Source organism: Lepidochelys kempii, chromosome 14 (genome assembly GCF_965140285.1).
Source record: "Lepidochelys kempii isolate rLepKem1 chromosome 14, rLepKem1.hap1, whole genome shotgun sequence".
NCBI classification, from domain to species: Eukaryota; Metazoa; Chordata; order Testudines; family Cheloniidae; genus Lepidochelys; species Lepidochelys kempii.
Window position 1 is genome coordinate 49,133,887 of NC_136393.1, and position 15,255 is coordinate 49,149,141.

Genomic DNA, 15,255 nt, shown 5'->3' on the forward strand with positions numbered 1-15,255 from the left:
CTAGGAGCCAGGACTCGGTTCTAGTCCTGGCTCTGTGCCTCAGTTTCCCCCGGGGGGATTTTCCTCCCCCCCACCCGCCCTCTGGCAGAGAGGGGCGTGGCCCGGCCCCTCCTCCCTCTCTCTTGCACTCGGGCTGTCACTCCGGCCGCGCTGGGAGCTGCGTAGGGCGGGGGGGGGATCCGCCCGGGGGGGGGCAGGAGGGGGGGGAAGGAGACAGACCCGGGGAAGGACGGAGCCAGCCAGGTACAGAGAGACCCACGTTGTGGGGGGTTAGGGGGTGCTGGGGCAGGTGGGGGGTGATACCCCGGGGGAGGCAGGGGCTGATTTAGGGGGTGCCGGGGGGCCTGTTCTGGGGTGTCTCTCTCCCCTGGCTGAGCTGATGGCTGGGGGGGGGCAGGCTGGGACCCATGTGGGTGAGGAGTTATGGGGGGGAGGGGGGTGTTGGGATCTCTGGGATTTTTTTGGGGGGGGGCAGCTTGAGGGAGGGAACCCAGACGTCCGGGGGGCAGGCGTTTGGGGGTGTTTGTGTTGGTCTCTAGGGAGTTGTGTGTGGGGGGGGGGGTCTGCTAGCAGCTGGGTGTGGTGTCTCAGGGGTTGGGGGGGGCAGGGGTGTGTGTGTGTATCCCAGCTGGGTGGGATTGTGTGGTGGGGGGAGGCTCTGGCAGTGTGTGTGTGGGGGGGTGTTGAGGGGTGGTGTGTGGTGTGTCTAGCAGGTGTGCACAGGTCTTGTGGTGTGTTTGTGGGAGGTGGGGTGTGTGGCCGGGGTGTTGTGGGTCTCGAGGAGGTGTGCTGTGGCGGGGGTGTTGTGGGTCTCTGGGCGGTGTTTCGGGGCTGGCGGCGCTGGGGGTTGTGTTAGGGTCTCCAGGGTTGTGTCTCGGGTGTGTGTGTGTGGGGGGGGGCGCTGGTTGTGTGGGAGTGACACTGTGTGTGTGTTTGGGGGGGGTTGACTGGGGGAGTTGGGGGTTCTGTGCTGTCTGGGACCCCCGAGGAGGCTGGATCCCACATCCCCTCCCCCCGCCACCCTCCTACCTGTGAACCCCCAACTCGCCCCCTCCCTGCCCCCAAACCTGCCCTGTGGGTCCCATGGGGGGGGGCGTTGCCTGGGCAGCCGCTGCTCCCCTGGAGCGAGGACCCAGGAGTCCGGGCAGTTACTCCCCCGGGGCCCCGCCCCCGTTCTCCACCCTGCTGCTCTGCAGAGATAACATGGGGGTGGGGGGGCAGCTGTGCCCAGAGAGACAGTGGGGGGGGGCATACAAGGGGGTGCTGGGGAGCAGGGGCTGAGTGGGGGGGTCTCTAGGGGGCACTGGGCTGTGGGAAGCAGGGTGGGGGTCAGCAGGGGGCACTTGGGAGCGGGGCGGGAGGTCGCTGGGGGGGCTGGGAGCAGGGTGGGGGGCAGCAGGGGGTGAAGTGGGGGGTCTCGGGGGCCTGGGGAGCAGGGTGGGGGGTCTCTAGGGGTCACTGGGCTGCAAGAATCAGGGTTGGGGGGCAGCAGGGGGCGCTGCAGGACCCAATGCCCCAGGGCGCCACTAGGGGGCGCCAGGCTGCCCAGAGCATCTGCCCCTGTTTAACCCTTTGCTCCCCGCAGCTCAATGTTCCCGCTATGGCGCGTTCCCCGGTCCGGCTGTGGGGCCCCCTCTGGGCCCTGCCCCTGCTGCTGCTGCTCCTGGCGCCCCACGGGGCCCTCGGCTTCTTCCCCAACTTCTGGTCCCGGGCCATGGCCCTGGCCTGGGGCTCTGCCACCCACCAGGACCTGACGGAGGACGCCCTGCTCAACGCCACCCTGGAGCTCTTCCGGGACCTGCCGCCCCCCCCGGGGCCGGCGCCTCGCCCTGGAGCAGTTCCAGGTGAGCCTGGCCCGGGGGGCAACCAGGCTCCGGGCCCCAGTCCCCGCCCTGGGGCCGGATGGGAGCCGGCGCCCCCTAGAGGGGACAGGCCCCTGCCCCATTCCCCGCCCCCCTGAGTCAGCCAGTCCCTGCCCTGTGGCCGGATGGGAACCGGTGCCCCCTAGAGGGGACAGGCCCCTGCCCCATTCCCCGCCCCCTGAGCCAGCCAGTCCCCGCCCTGGGGCCGGATGGGAACCGGTGCCCCCTAGAGGGGACAGGCCCCTGCCCCATTCCCCGCCCCCCTGAGCCAGCCAGTCCCTGCCCTGTGGCCGGATGGGAACCGGTGCCCCCTAGAGGGGACAGGCCCCTGCCCCATTCCCCGCCCCCCCGAGCCAGCCAGTCCCCGCCCCGGGGCAGGATGGAAACCGGCGCCCCCTAGAGGGGACAGGCCCCTGCCCCATTCCCCGCCCCCTGAGGCAGCCAGTCCCTGCCCTGTGGCCGGATGGGAACCGGCGCCCCCTAGAGGGGACAGGCCCCTGCCCCATTCCCCGCCCCCTGAGCCAGCCAGTCCCTGCCCTGTGGCCGGATGGGAACCGGCGCCCCCTAGAGGGGACAGGCCCCTGCCCCATTCCCTGCCCCCCTGAGCCAGCCAGTCCCTGCCCTGGGCCCGGACGGCAGGCAGCGCCCCCCAGGGGAAGGCCCCGGCGTCTCACGGCCGCTCTCTCCCTCTCTCTCCCCCCAGGGCCGCCCCCTGCTGGCGGACGAGGTCTTCGCGGCCTATTACGGCCCCGGGGCCTCGGCCCGGCGGTTCCGCGCCGCGCTGGTGGAGGTGGCCAACGCCAACGCGGGCCTGGACTTCCTGCCCTGGGCGCGGGACGACCCCGTGCTGCACTTCGACGCCGAGCGGCTGCGGCCGGCCGGCGCCTCCCTCCTGCGGGCCCGGCGCGAGCTGCTGCAGGCCCTGGGCGCCGAGCTCTACCCCCTGGCCCGCCAGCGCCTCGGCCAGCTGCTCCACTCCCTGCAGGTCAGCCCCGGACGCCGGGGTCCCCCTGCCCCCCGGGGACCTGGCCCCTTGGCCGTCCCCGGCCGGCGCGGCTCAGCTCCAGCCCTCTGGTTACCCAGCGTCCGTCCATCCGCCTCTGCCCCCGTTCGTCCGTCCGTCCGTCCATCCACCCACCCGTCCATCTCTGCCCCCATCCGTCCGCCCGTCCGCCTCTGCCCCCGTTCCTCCGTCCGTCTGTCCGTCCGTCCATCCACCCACCTCTGTCCCCATCTGTCCGTCTGTCCACCCACCCACCCGTCCATCTCTGCTCCCATCTGTCCGTCCATCCGTCTCTGCCCCCGTTCGTCCGTCCGTCTGTCCGTCCATCCACCCACCCACCCGTCCGTCTCTGCTCCCATCTGTCCGTCCATCCGTCTCTGCTCCCATCTGTCCGTCCGTCCACCCACCCACCCACCCGTCCATCTCTGCTCCCATCTGTCCGTCCATCCGTCTCTGCCCCCGTTCGTCCGTCCGTCTGTCCGTCCATCCACCCACCCACCCGTCCGTCTCTGCTCCCATCTGTCCGTCCGTCCGCCTCTGCCCCCGTTCGTCCGTCCGTCCGTCCGCCTCTGCCCCCGTTCGTCCGTCCGTCCGCCTCTGCCCCCGTTCGTCCGTCCGTCCGCCTCTGCCCCCGTTCGTCTGTCCATCCGTTCATCCACCTCTGCCCCCATCTGTCCGTCCGCCCGCCTCTGCCCCTGTTCGTCTGTCCGTCCGTCCGTCCATCTCTGCCCCCCGTTCGTCCGTCCGTCTGTCCATCCGTTCGTCCACCTATGCCCCCATCTGTCCGTCCGTCTGTCCATCCGTTCGTCCACCTATGCCCCCATCTGTCCGTCCATCCACCTCTGCCCCGTCCGTCTGCCTATGCTACCCCTCCATCTCTGCCCGTCTGTCCATCCACGCTTCCACCTCTGCCCCCATCCATCCGTCTGTCCTTCTCTGCGTCCATCCGTCTGTCCATCCACCCATGCTACACATCCATCTCTATCCCGTCTGTCCGTCCATCCGTCCGTCCATCCATTCACCCATCCCAGCTCTGTCCGTCCATCCATCCATCTCCTCCCGTCTCTCTCCCGGCTGCTGCCCCCTTCCCTCCGGCCGGCCCTAGCTCTGTACGGCCCCAGTGTGGGGTGGGGTAGGTGCTATCGTGCTCCACGGCCCATGGGGTGACCCAGAAGGCCAGGAGCGGGTGGCCGGTCTCGAGGGGCCCCTTGGGCCGATTGCTCGTGGTCCGTCCATTTATTTCTCTCTCTCCCGTCTTCCCCCCAACTCCCCCCACCCCCCGATCAATCTCCCCCTCCCCTCCCGGCAGGATTTCTACAGCCACAGTAACTGGGTCGAACTGGGCCACCGCGGGATCCACCCGGACCTGCTCCAACCCGGCCGTGAGCTGGGCTCCATCGCCGGAGGTACCAGCCCCACCCCGGCCGTCTGCCCGTCCCGAGGTCGGGGCCCCGTCGCGCTGGGCCTTTTCCAGATCCCCCCCCCGACCGACATTGGGGACCCCTTGCGCCGGGTGGTGCCCAGACCCCCCCCCCCCGAGTGAGATTGGGACCCCCCTCGTGCCAGGCGCTGCCCAGACGCCTCCTGACTGAGATCGGGGACCCCCTCGTGCCAGGCGCTGCACAGCCCCCCCCCCCGACCAACATTGGGGACCCCTTGCGCCGGGTGGTGCCCAGACCCCCCCCCCCCCCGAGTGAGATTGGGACCCCCTCGTGCCAGGCGCTGCCCAGACGCCTCCTGACTGAGATCGGGGACCCCCTCGTGCCAGGCGCTGCCCAGACGCCTCCTGACTGAGATCGGGGACCCCCTCGTGCCAGGCGCTGCCCAGACCCCCCCCCGAGTGAGATCGGGACCCCCTCATGCCAGGCACTGCCCAGACTCCTCCTGACTGAGATCGGGGACCCCCTCGTGCCAGGCGCTGCCCAGACCCGCCCCCCCGAGTGAGATCGGGACCCCCCTCATGCCAGGCACTGCCCAGACGCCTCCTGACTGAGTTCGGGGACCCCCTCGTGCCAGGCGCTGCCCAGACCCCCCCCCGAGTGAGATCGGGACCCCCTCATGCCAGGCACTGCCCAGACGCCTCCTGACTGAGATCGGGGACCCCCTCGTGCCAGGCGCTGCACAGCCCCCCCCCCCCCGACTGAAATTGGGGCCCCGTCGCGCTGGGCGCTGCACTCCTAAGACATTCTTGGTCCCAACCCATCTTGCAGTCATAACTCAGATGGTTTCTCCTCCGTTCTCCTGGGGAAACTGAGGCACGGAACAGCGGCATGCCAGGGGGAGCGTGGAGTCCTGGCAGGGCGCTGGGGATAGAACCCAGGTGTCCGGCCGGACCTGCCTTCAGACCCCCCCTTTCCCTGTCTCTCCCGCAGCCGATGTCCGGACCTGCTGCAGCTGCACCGGCTGGACGTGTGAGGGGAACCTCCTGGGGTCACTCCAGGAGCGCGGGTTGCTGACCAGCGGGTATTTCGGCACCGAGCCGGAGAAACCGCCCGGTACGGCTGGGCTGGGCTGGGTTTGGGGGTGACCATTCTCCACGGGTAGGGGAGACACCCCCCGATTTCCCACAGCTTTGTGGCCCAGGCATTGACCAGCACCCCCAAAATTTTGCAGGTGCAGCCACGATTTGGAGGGAACAAAGGGGGGCTGTGACCCCCCAGGGGGAGGGCTTATGTGGGGGTGATGTGGAAACACCGGTCTTGGGGTGCATGCCTGGTGCGTACCAAGGCTTCAGGGAGAGGCCCCCAAGATTTTAAGGGGTAATACCAAGGTCTGGGGGGTACGAAGCTTGCTGATTTGGGGTTCCTGGTTAGGTTGGGGGGCAGAGGGCAGGACCCCAAAAATTTATGGGGCTGCCTCTGATTTCTGCTGCAGGCAACGAGCACCCAATAATACCGAGGGTGAAGAGGTTTGGGGGCGCACAGACAGTGACTCCAATAATTTGTGGGGTACCTTTCAGGGAGCTCAGGGTTGCTATGGATGATTTGGGGGTGAAGGGGCTGCTGGCTAAGGTTTGGGGAGACAGAGGTGACCCCAATAATTGGGGGGTTACCTTTGCGAGGGAGGGTTGGGGTTGATATTGGGGTGATGGAGCTCATGGGGGGCATCAGAGGGGGTAACCCGAAGAATCAGGCAGGACAATGTGGGGGAGATTTTAATGGGGAGTGGTTTGGGGGCGTTCTGGGGATGAGATTTAGGGGAGCAGAGGGGCTAATGGACCCTGTCTCCTCTGTCCTCCCCCCCCCCGCCGCAGGGAAATGCAGCCACGGGGGGCAGTTCGACAGCAGCCGCCTGCGGGACCCCCAAGGGGGGATAAACAAGGACAGTTCATCCCCCCTCTTCTCGCCTCACCATTATCTGCATGGCCCGGCGGCCGGCCTGGCCCTCGAGGCCTCGGCCCGGTTCCTGCACGACCTGCGGCGGGACCTGGCGCACGACAAGCGATTCATGAGGTGAGAGCCCCCCACTGCGATCCATCCGCCCCACATCCCCGCTCGGACCCCGTCCCCCGCACCTGGCTCGTGGGGTGATGTTCACCTCCTCGGATCTGGCCCCCCACCCCTGTATCAGCCCCATCCCCACTCCCGGATCCGGAGTCACGTCCCGCCACTCGGACCCGTCCCCTGTCCCTGGATTGTGGGGCAACGTCCCCCTACTCGGACCTGGCCCCCACACCCGGATCCTGGGGTGATGTCCCCCTGCTTGGCCCTGTCCCTCGTGATGTTGCCCCCCACCCACGTTCCCTCCTGCCCCAGCCCGGGTGGCCCCCTGGGGTGCAGGATGGGGGGTGCGGGCCCCACTGGTGACTGAGCAACCATCTGTGCCCCCTGGCCCCACAGGCTGCTGGACATCAGCCCCACCGTGGGGCTCAGCTTCGTGCTGGACACCACGGGCAGCATGGGTGAGGAGATCGGCGCCGCCCGGCTCCAGGCCCGCAACATCCTCACCCGCCGGCTGGGGGGGCCCGAGGAGCCCGACTTCTACCTGCTTGTCCCCTTCCACGACCCTGGTGCGTTCGGGGGTCCCTGGGCTCAGGGGAGGGGCCGGGAGGGTAAACCTCAAATTTTACCATCTTGTGCTGTGCAGCGATCTGCACAGCACAAGCTCATGAAATTCGCCCCCTCCCTCATTGGGAAGGGGAATATACAACAGCTTTCTGCCCCGGGGTAGGATTTCCACGCACTGGTTTTTGACCAAACACAAGTTTACTGACTACAAGCAATAGATTTTCGTGATTATACGGCATAGCAAATGGATCAAAGCAATACGCAAACAAAGCTTAATGCGCTAAAGCTGCTGGTTATAAGCAGCAAATTCCCACCCTAAACGCTGTTCTAGGCAGTTTGCAGAGGTTTCTGAGGCCAGCTGCCCTGGCCTGCAGCTTAACCCGCCAGTTATTCCTTTCTCAGGCCAGACACCGTCCGGCCTGGGCTCAGCCCGTCTCCCCGACTCCAGGCTTTTGCTCTCAGGTGCATCGGTGGCGAGTTATATGGGCCCGGCTCCACCAATGTTTGGGCTTAACACACTTTGGGGGGGCTCCGCATTTCAGGGGGACGCAGGGTCCAGGGAGGCCTGGAGGTTAGCGGGAGGGGGGCCAGCAGCAAGCGAGCGACCGGCCCCAAGCCGCCCCGCCGTCTCCCGGCGTCGCTCGGGGGCAGAAGCTGGAAAAGGCGGGACGGGGGCTTGGGGGAAGGGGTGGAATGGGGCCATCCGGGCCGATTGCAGCCTGGCTCGTGGGTGTTCCCCAGGTGTCACCACATCTGTAATCGATGCCTCGACAATATTCCTAACTGCAGATACAGAAATGACCCAGGCGCCCAAGTAGGATAATCACATTCGGGGAATTCTAACCTTTCCGATGACCCCTCACGTGACCCATCTTGCATGGAAAATATCTTAGTTACGCCATGACCACAGGTCTGTGCGGACTATGGGGGTGTCGTGTCACAGGGCGGACGGGCTGTGGGGTTCAGAATGAGAACTGGGGGGCTGAGTGGGGCCAGTCAGAGGATTCAGGGGTGAGGCCAAGTGGGATTTAGGCGATTGCTCTTTGACTCCCCCCTTCCCCGATCCTGTCCCCCCTGCCTCGGTTTCCCCCTTCAGGCTTCGGCCCTGTGCACAAGACAAGTGACGCTGACGAGTTCCTGAGGATCCTCAATTCGATCAGCCCCCTGGCCGGGGGCGATGAGCCCGAGATGTGTCTGTCGGCGCTACAGGTACCAGAGACGGGTCCTGCCCCCCTGCGGGCCCCCCACTTCTCATCCTCCCCCCAATCCTGCTTCCCCTGCCCCCCATGACTCCCTCATTTCTCAGCCTCCCAATCCTGCTTCTCCTGCCCCCCCCAACCCCCCCCACTTCTCATCCCCCACAATCCCTGCCCTGCAACCCCCCCGTCCTGACCCTTGCTGTCCCCCCACATCTGATCCCAGCTCTGCAGCCCCTCAGTCCCATCCCCCTTGTCCCCGCAGCCCCCCAATCCTGCTCCCCTGACCCCCTGCAGCCCCCCACATCTGAGCTCCCGATTGCTCCCGATTTCTGAGCCCCCCAATCCTGCTCCCTTGATTCCCCCCAGCCCCCCAGTTTTTACCTCCCCTGTTCCCATCCCCCCACTCCCTGAAGCAGCACCCCCCTTATCCAATCCAAAGCCCCACACTACAGCCCCCCGATTTCCCTGCCCAGGCACCTCCCCCTCCTGTTCCACCCCACAACCCCCCCATTTCTGATCTCCTACTCTCCCCCCGCCCGCAGCTCTCTGGTCCCCCAGACCCCTCACCATCTGACCCCTCCCCGACAGCTCTCTGTATCCCCCCCCAGCTGGCCCTGCTGCATTCGCCCCCCCATGTCCGAGATCTTCGTCTTCACGGACGCCTCGGCGAAGGACGCCCACCTCCGGAACAGCGTGGAGGCCCTGATCCAGGAGCGCAGGTGCAAGGTGGGCAGCCCCTGGCGGGGTGGGAGACCCTACCAAAACAAACGGATGCCCCAGAGGCCCTACGGTAACAAACTGGCAGAGCAAAGGTAAGCGATAAAGCAAAACGACGTCAGGACTTCCGGGAGGCCCTGCAATAATGAACCGCCTGAACCGAGAGAAGCGAGAAATCAAAACAAGGAGAGCACTTTTGATAGGCCCTACAATAACAAACCTCCCTAACGACAGGAAACCAAAACAAAAAGAGCATTTTGTTAGTAGGGTGGTTTGTGTTATATCTGGGCCTAACGATTAAATAACAAACCAAAACCACGTCAGCACTTCGAGGAGGCCCTACAATAACAAAGCCACCGTCTCGCAACTCCCTGGGGGGGTCTAACCTCCTCTTGTTTCCTTACCAGGTGACTTTCCTGATCACGGAGGACCCCTCCAGGACGCGGGTGAGGCGGGAGGTGCTGGCCACTGACCGCTTTGACCTGTATGTAGACCTGGCCCGTAGCTCCGGGGGCCAGGTCATCTTCACCGACAACGCCAACATCCAGCAGGTGGCGGGCATCATCGGCGAGACCACTGCTTCCTCGGTATGGAGAGGGGACCCAGGCATCCGGGACGGCAGCGCAGCCCCTTGGGTGGGGCTGGAGACAGGGATGGGGAATGGGACCCAGGCGTCTGGGACGGCAGCTCATGTCCCTCACCTCTTGGAGGGGGATGGAGAGGAGGACCCCGGCGTCTGGGACGGTGCTGACCCTGCTGTGTTTTCGGGGTGGGGGCCCTGTGTTTCCAGGTGACCCTGTTCCAGTTCCAGAAGGGGGGCAGCTTGGGCCCTGGGGGGCTGGGCCGGAGGGGGCGGAAGGAAGCGGGCCGCCTGGGAGAGCCACCACTTCTGGATCGACAGCCGGGTGGACGGGGCCGTCGTGACCATCCAGGGGGACGTGGGTGCCTTCCGGCTCTGGGACCCCACTGGTGAGTGGAGGGGGAGACGCCCCACCCGATCGGGGTGGGGGAAGGGATCTGTGTGTCCCGGCCTCTGCCCATCTGCCCCTTCGTCCCCCAGGAACCTCCCAGACCTCGGACACCGCCAACGGCCCCCTGGGCACCGGCCGGCGACTCGGGACTTTCCACCGGCTCGAGCTATCGCCCCCGGCCGCCCGTCGGCCGCTGGACCCTGGAGGTGCAGGTGCAGGGCAACTATTCGGTGCACGTGCGAGGTGAGGGAATGGGGCCGGGGTCTGCCCCCTCCAGGGGGCGCCGGCTCCCATCCAGCCCCAGGGCAGGGACTGGCTGGCTCAGGGGGGCGGGAATGGGGCATGGGCCTGTCCCCCTCTAGGGGGCGCCGGTTCCCATCCAGCCCCAGGGCGGGGACTGGCTGGCTCAGGGGGGGCAGGGAATGGGGTCCGGGACCTCTCCCCTAATGGGGTCCCCCCGCTCTGTTACCAGGCAACAGCTCGCTGGATTTCCTGTATTACTTCGCTGTCCCGTCCGAGGGGCCCCACCCCGGACTCTTCAAGCTGGACAGTCGCCCCGTGAGAGGTAAGAGCGGGGTGGGGGGCTCAGCAGGGGGCTCTCACTTTCCTGGGCTGGCCCCATTGCCCCAGGGCAGCGCGAGGGGGCTGGGCTGTGGGGAACCCCCGTGTGCTGGGGCAGATTCCAGCCTCGGGTCACTCTGATTTCACTCAGCTGTGAACCTCTCGTCACTTCCTCTCCCAAGTTGTTGTGGGGCTGTTCCCCGCTGCCCTGCCCCAGAGCTGGCTGCATCTCAGCGCCGGGTGAGCCATCCCCATGTGGCGTTATGTGCGGCTGTTCCCCCAGCTGCCCCACCCCAGAGCTGGCTGCATCTCAGCGCCGGGTGAGCCATCCCCATGTGGCGTTATGTGCGGCTGTTCCCCGCTGCCCCACCCCAGAGCTGGCCGCATCTCAGCGCCGGGTGAGCCATCCCCATGTGGCGTTATGTGCGGCTGTTCCCCGCTGCCCCGCCCCAGAGCTGGCTGCATCTCAGTGCCTGGTGAGCTGTCCCCCATGTGGCGTTGTGTGTAGCTGTTCCCCCATCTGCCCTGCTCCAGAGCTGGCTGCATCTCAGCGCCGGGTGAGCCATCCCCATGTGGCGTTATGTGCGGCTGTTCCCCGCTGCCCCGCCCCAGAGCTGGCTGCATCTCAGTGCCTGGTGAGCTGTCCCCATGTGGCGTTGTGTGTAGCTGTTCCCCCATCTGCCCTGCTCCAGAGCTGGCTGCATCCGAGGCCAAGGGCTTTGGGCTCTGCCAAGGTCAGGGACTGTCTTGACGGGGGCTTGGACTCGGTTCTGGTTCTGACCCGACAGGGCTCCCGCTGTCATTGGTCCTGGCCGTGACGGGGCTGACCCGGCCGGGTGGGGGCTCGGTCCGGATGGAGGCGGTGGAGCTGGCGAACCCCATCACGGGCCGGCGGCTTGGGGGGAAGCTGCCGCTCCGGGAAGTGGCTAACGGGACAGGGCTTTACGCTGCGGCCCTGCCCCCAGCCCTGCCCCGGGGGGGCACTCTGAGATAGCGCGTCCAGGTCACCTCGGCCGTGGGGTTCCTGCTGCAGGTTGGTGCTGCTGGGCCCCAGGGCGGCGCTAGGGGGGCTGGGCTGCAGGGAGGGGGCAGGGGGCTCGGTGGGGGGTGCAGTGGTGCAGGGAGGGGGCGGGGAGCTCGGTGGGGGGCACCGTGCTGCAGTGAGGGAGTCTGGGGAACTCTGGGGGGGTGGCACTGAACTGTAAGGAGGGGGTCGGGGCTCTGTGCTGCAGGGAGGGGGCAGGTAGGAGGGTGGGGGGGTCAGGGGGGCATCATGCCGCAGGGAGGAGGTGGGGAGGCAATGGGGGTCGCCATGTGAAAGGGAGGGGGCCCAGTGGGGGTCAGCGTGCAGTGCTCCCCTACCCCAGAGCCAGCTCTCCACGGTTCTCCCCCCAGCTGAGCAGCGCCGGGCCCCTGTTCCCGGGGCAGACGGGCACCGTGGCCTGGTGGGTCTGGAGCCCCGAGGAGCCCCAGGAGCTGGGCCTGGCCGTGAGCAGCGACCCCAGCTACCCCGTCAGCACCTCCAGCCAACGGTAACGCCCCCGGGGCTGTCTGTCTGTCTGTCTGTGCTCGGCTCCGTCCAGCCCTCCGCTTCCCAGACTGGCCACCCGTCTCTCAGTCCATCAGCTCCCTGGGTCGGTCTGTCTGACCATCCATCCCTTGGCTCCCTGGGTTGGTCGGTCCGTCCGTCCTTCCTTCCTTCCATCCATCCATCCCTCGGCTCCCAGTCGTCTATCCATCCCCTGGCTCCCTGGGCTGGTCGGTCTGCCCGTCCGTCCTTCCTTCCTTCCTTCCATCCATCCATCCCTCAGCTCCCAGTCGTCTATCCATCCCCTGGCTCCCTGGGTTGGTCAGTCTGTCCATCCATCCCTCCTTTGGCTCCTTGGGTCGGTCTGTCCATCCATCCCTTGGCTCCCGGTGTTGGTCAGTCTGGCCGTTAGTCTGTCCATTGGCTCCCGGGGTTGGTCGGTCTGTCCGTCGGTCCATCCATCCCTTGGCTCCTTGGGTCAGTCTGTCTGCCCGTCCCTCCTTGCCCCAGAGCATCCGTCTGTCTCTCTTCGGCTCCCAGCTTCCATCCCTCTGTCCCTTGCCCGTCCCTGTCCGACCCGCCACCACCGATGCCGAGCCCTCCTCTCCTGCAGGCTGCAGCTGGGCAGGAACCAGACGGCGACGGGCGTCATCTCGCTGCGGGTGCCCGGCAGCGCCACCCCCGGTTCGGCCGTCACCGTCACCCTCCGCGCCGACCCCCTTTCCCCGGCCGGGGACGCCAACTTCGCCTTCATCCAGCTGCTGGTGATGCCCCGGCCGCCGGTGAGTCCGGGGGGTGCAAGGTCAGCTGCGGCCAGCACATGGCACCGCGGCACTAGATCTGTGATGGCCACGAGAAAACCAGGGAAATGTCCTCCAGCAAACTTCCCGACTCGCTGAAACTGAAACGGCCCAAACTTCGTGAGTCTTTTAGAAAACGCCCAGAGAAATCAAACGCCCAAAAGCTTGGTGAGTCCCTGCAAAACGCAGGGACCGAGAAGGCGGCCAGAGCTTTGTCAGTCGGCCGTAGAAAACCAGGGCAATTGATTCCCTAGACAAACTGTGAAACATTGGCTTAAAACTAGAGAGATGAAATACCCCAAACCCTTGGGAATCGTTAAGATGAGAAATTTAAATGCGTCCCCAAACTGTGAATCATTAGGATAAAATTCGGGAAAGTAAATGCCGTAAACTTAGCGATTTGCCTACAAGGCAAATCCTCGTCCTTTCAAACTAAGGAAAGGAAATGTTAAAAAAAAAAAAAAAAACTTTTTGAGTTTTCACTGTAAACCTAGGGAAGGAAAATGCCAAAGCGTCATTAATCTAAAACTAGGGAAATGAAATATGCAAAGACGCCGCCAGTGTAAGACTAGGTCCGTTGAAGGCCATGAAACGTCGTCGAGGGTTAACAGAAATGAAATGGCAAAGAAACGTGGTGATTCGTTACTATAAAACGAGGGCAGTTAACAACCAAGCAACTTTGGGAAGCGTTTCTATAAAACTTTGGGAAGCGACATGAAGCAATGGGGGAAATTGAATACCCAGAAAGCTTTGTGAATCATTCGGAAAAAAACAAAGGAAAGGAAATGCCCCCAAACTTGGTGAGTTGTTAACAGGTAATTGCCCTAGTTCTGTGTTAAAAATCTCTGTGTGGCCCTAGCCGGTGGGTGCCTGGCCTGGCTCTGGCCTGTTTGCCCACCCTGCCCGTCCTCACCGCCACCCTGTCCCGTTCTTCCTGCAGGTGCCGAATCGCGCCTCTCCTCCCTGCAACGCCACCCCGGTGGCTGGCACCTGCGGCCCGCCAGGCTCCCCCTGCCGCGAGCGCCGCTGGACGGCCAGGCTGCGGCTCTGGGACGGGGCCGGCATCCGGTCGGTGCGGGCAGGGGGCGTGGCCGTGCCCCACTGGGCCGACGGGGCGGCGGCGACGGCCACCTACTCCTCTGACTGCTGCACCCGGGAGGCGGAGCTTCTGGTGACCAACCGGCTCGGGGAGGAGTATCGGTGCCTGGTGGCGGCACCTCCTGCTGGCACCGCGGGGGACCTGGCTGTCGCCCCCTGGTGGTGGATGGCAGCATTGGCCGTTCATGTGGCCTTCCATGTTGGGCTGGGACACTGATGCTGCAGGGCGCCCCCTGGTGGTGGGAGGGGGAGCTAGGGTACATCATCCAGTCCGGCTATGGCACCCGCTAGTGGAGACAAGTGGTACTGCGCTGGGCTGGGCTGCTCTTGCTATTGGATGCCCTCTAGGGGGGAACTGCGGTAGAGCATCCAGGTCAGCTCTCTTCTGCAGCTGCACTGGGGGCTGCTGGGGGAAAAGGGACTGGTGACCGTGTGGCTCTAACACTGTGCAGTGAGTGCGTGTTGGGTGTGGGGGGGTGGGACTCAGGGTTCATACCATGACACCCTTGGGTGGGGAACCCAGGACCGGGCTGTTTGAGATGCTTTTCTGAGCCGACACTAAAAATACAAATAATTTCCAGCAAAAAATATATTTCCCCCCAACTTTGGGGGACTAACCTTACGTCCCTGACTCCCCAGCACCAGCGCTCCCCGTGAGGCATGGCGAGAGCTCCTGGAGGTCGGAGCCTCTCAGTCGCAGCGGCAGGATTCGAACTCAGAACCTCCTGGGTGCCCACCCGCTTGGACGTTCTCCTAGGCCACAGAGCCCAGAACAGCCGGGCTGCCTTGTGTTAACGCACAGGGCTGAGTATCAGGACTCCTGGAGTCCATTCCTGCCTCTGCTGGGCAAGTCCCTTTCCCAGTCTGTGCCTCAGTTTCCCATGCCACTCCTTGCTCTGTCTAGTGTGTAAGCACTTCAAGGCTGAAACTATCCAGTGTCTGTATGCAGACCTAGTGCAACTGGTGCCCTGATCTCCGTCAGGAGGGGTGTGTGCAGTGCATGGGGCCCTGATCTTAGTTGGGGAGGGTGAGGTCTGCAGTGCCCAGCATGAGGGGGTTGTGATCTCTATTTTGCCTTCCGATGCTGCCCAGTGATCATCCCGAGAAGCCTTTTAAATTTCGTCTCCTAATGGTTGGAAGAGTTGTGGCTGATCTGTATATTTTGGCTAATTATTTCCATTCAGTGAATTATTTTTGGATCATATTTGTTTCCGGTGATTCTGGTGTTTCGGGGTTATGATTTTAAATTGGGTTTATTGTTTGGGTGTTTGTGCAAATGTTTTATTGGTTAAAAATACCACTGTTTTTTTAATTAACCTGCTGTTAATAAAGAAAATTGATAAAGCCGCAGAAGAGGTGAGTTTCAATTCTTAGTTGTGACGCTGGGACATGGGGCCTGTCCCCTCTAGGGGGCGCTGGCTCCCATCTGGCCCCAGTCCAGGGGCCTGGCTGGCTCAGCGAGGCGGGGAATGGGACATTGAATGCAGAGGTGAAGCTTGAATTCTGTCC

General features: G+C 64.7%; 2 protein-coding genes across 2 annotated transcripts; both read left to right on the forward strand.

Moving 5' to 3' along the window:
• Positions 1-155: 155 nt before the first annotated feature.
• VWA7 (von Willebrand factor A domain containing 7) lies at positions 156-11,314 on the forward strand. Its single transcript, XM_078848382.1, is given in 15 exon segments — positions 156-243; positions 1,586-1,819; positions 1,821-1,844; positions 2,566-2,847; positions 4,175-4,271; positions 5,238-5,360; positions 6,119-6,317; positions 6,705-6,874; positions 7,969-8,081; positions 8,680-8,697; positions 8,699-8,797; positions 9,196-9,375; positions 9,849-10,002; positions 10,232-10,324; positions 11,109-11,314. Coding segments are annotated over 14 exon segments (1,977 nt in total). The 5' UTR covers positions 156-243; positions 1,586-1,600.
• An 11-nt stretch (positions 11,315-11,325) lies between these two features.
• Positions 11,326-15,099, forward strand: LOC144929341 (uncharacterized). Its single transcript, XM_078848652.1, has 4 exons — positions 11,326-11,353; positions 11,716-11,852; positions 12,462-12,630; positions 13,589-15,099. The coding sequence occupies exons 3-4, from the start codon at positions 12,616-12,618 to the stop codon at positions 13,961-13,963; spliced, it is 390 nt and encodes a 129-aa protein (XP_078704778.1). The 5' UTR covers positions 11,326-11,353; positions 11,716-11,852; positions 12,462-12,615; the 3' UTR covers positions 13,964-15,099.
• Positions 15,100-15,255: the final 156 nt, after the last annotated feature.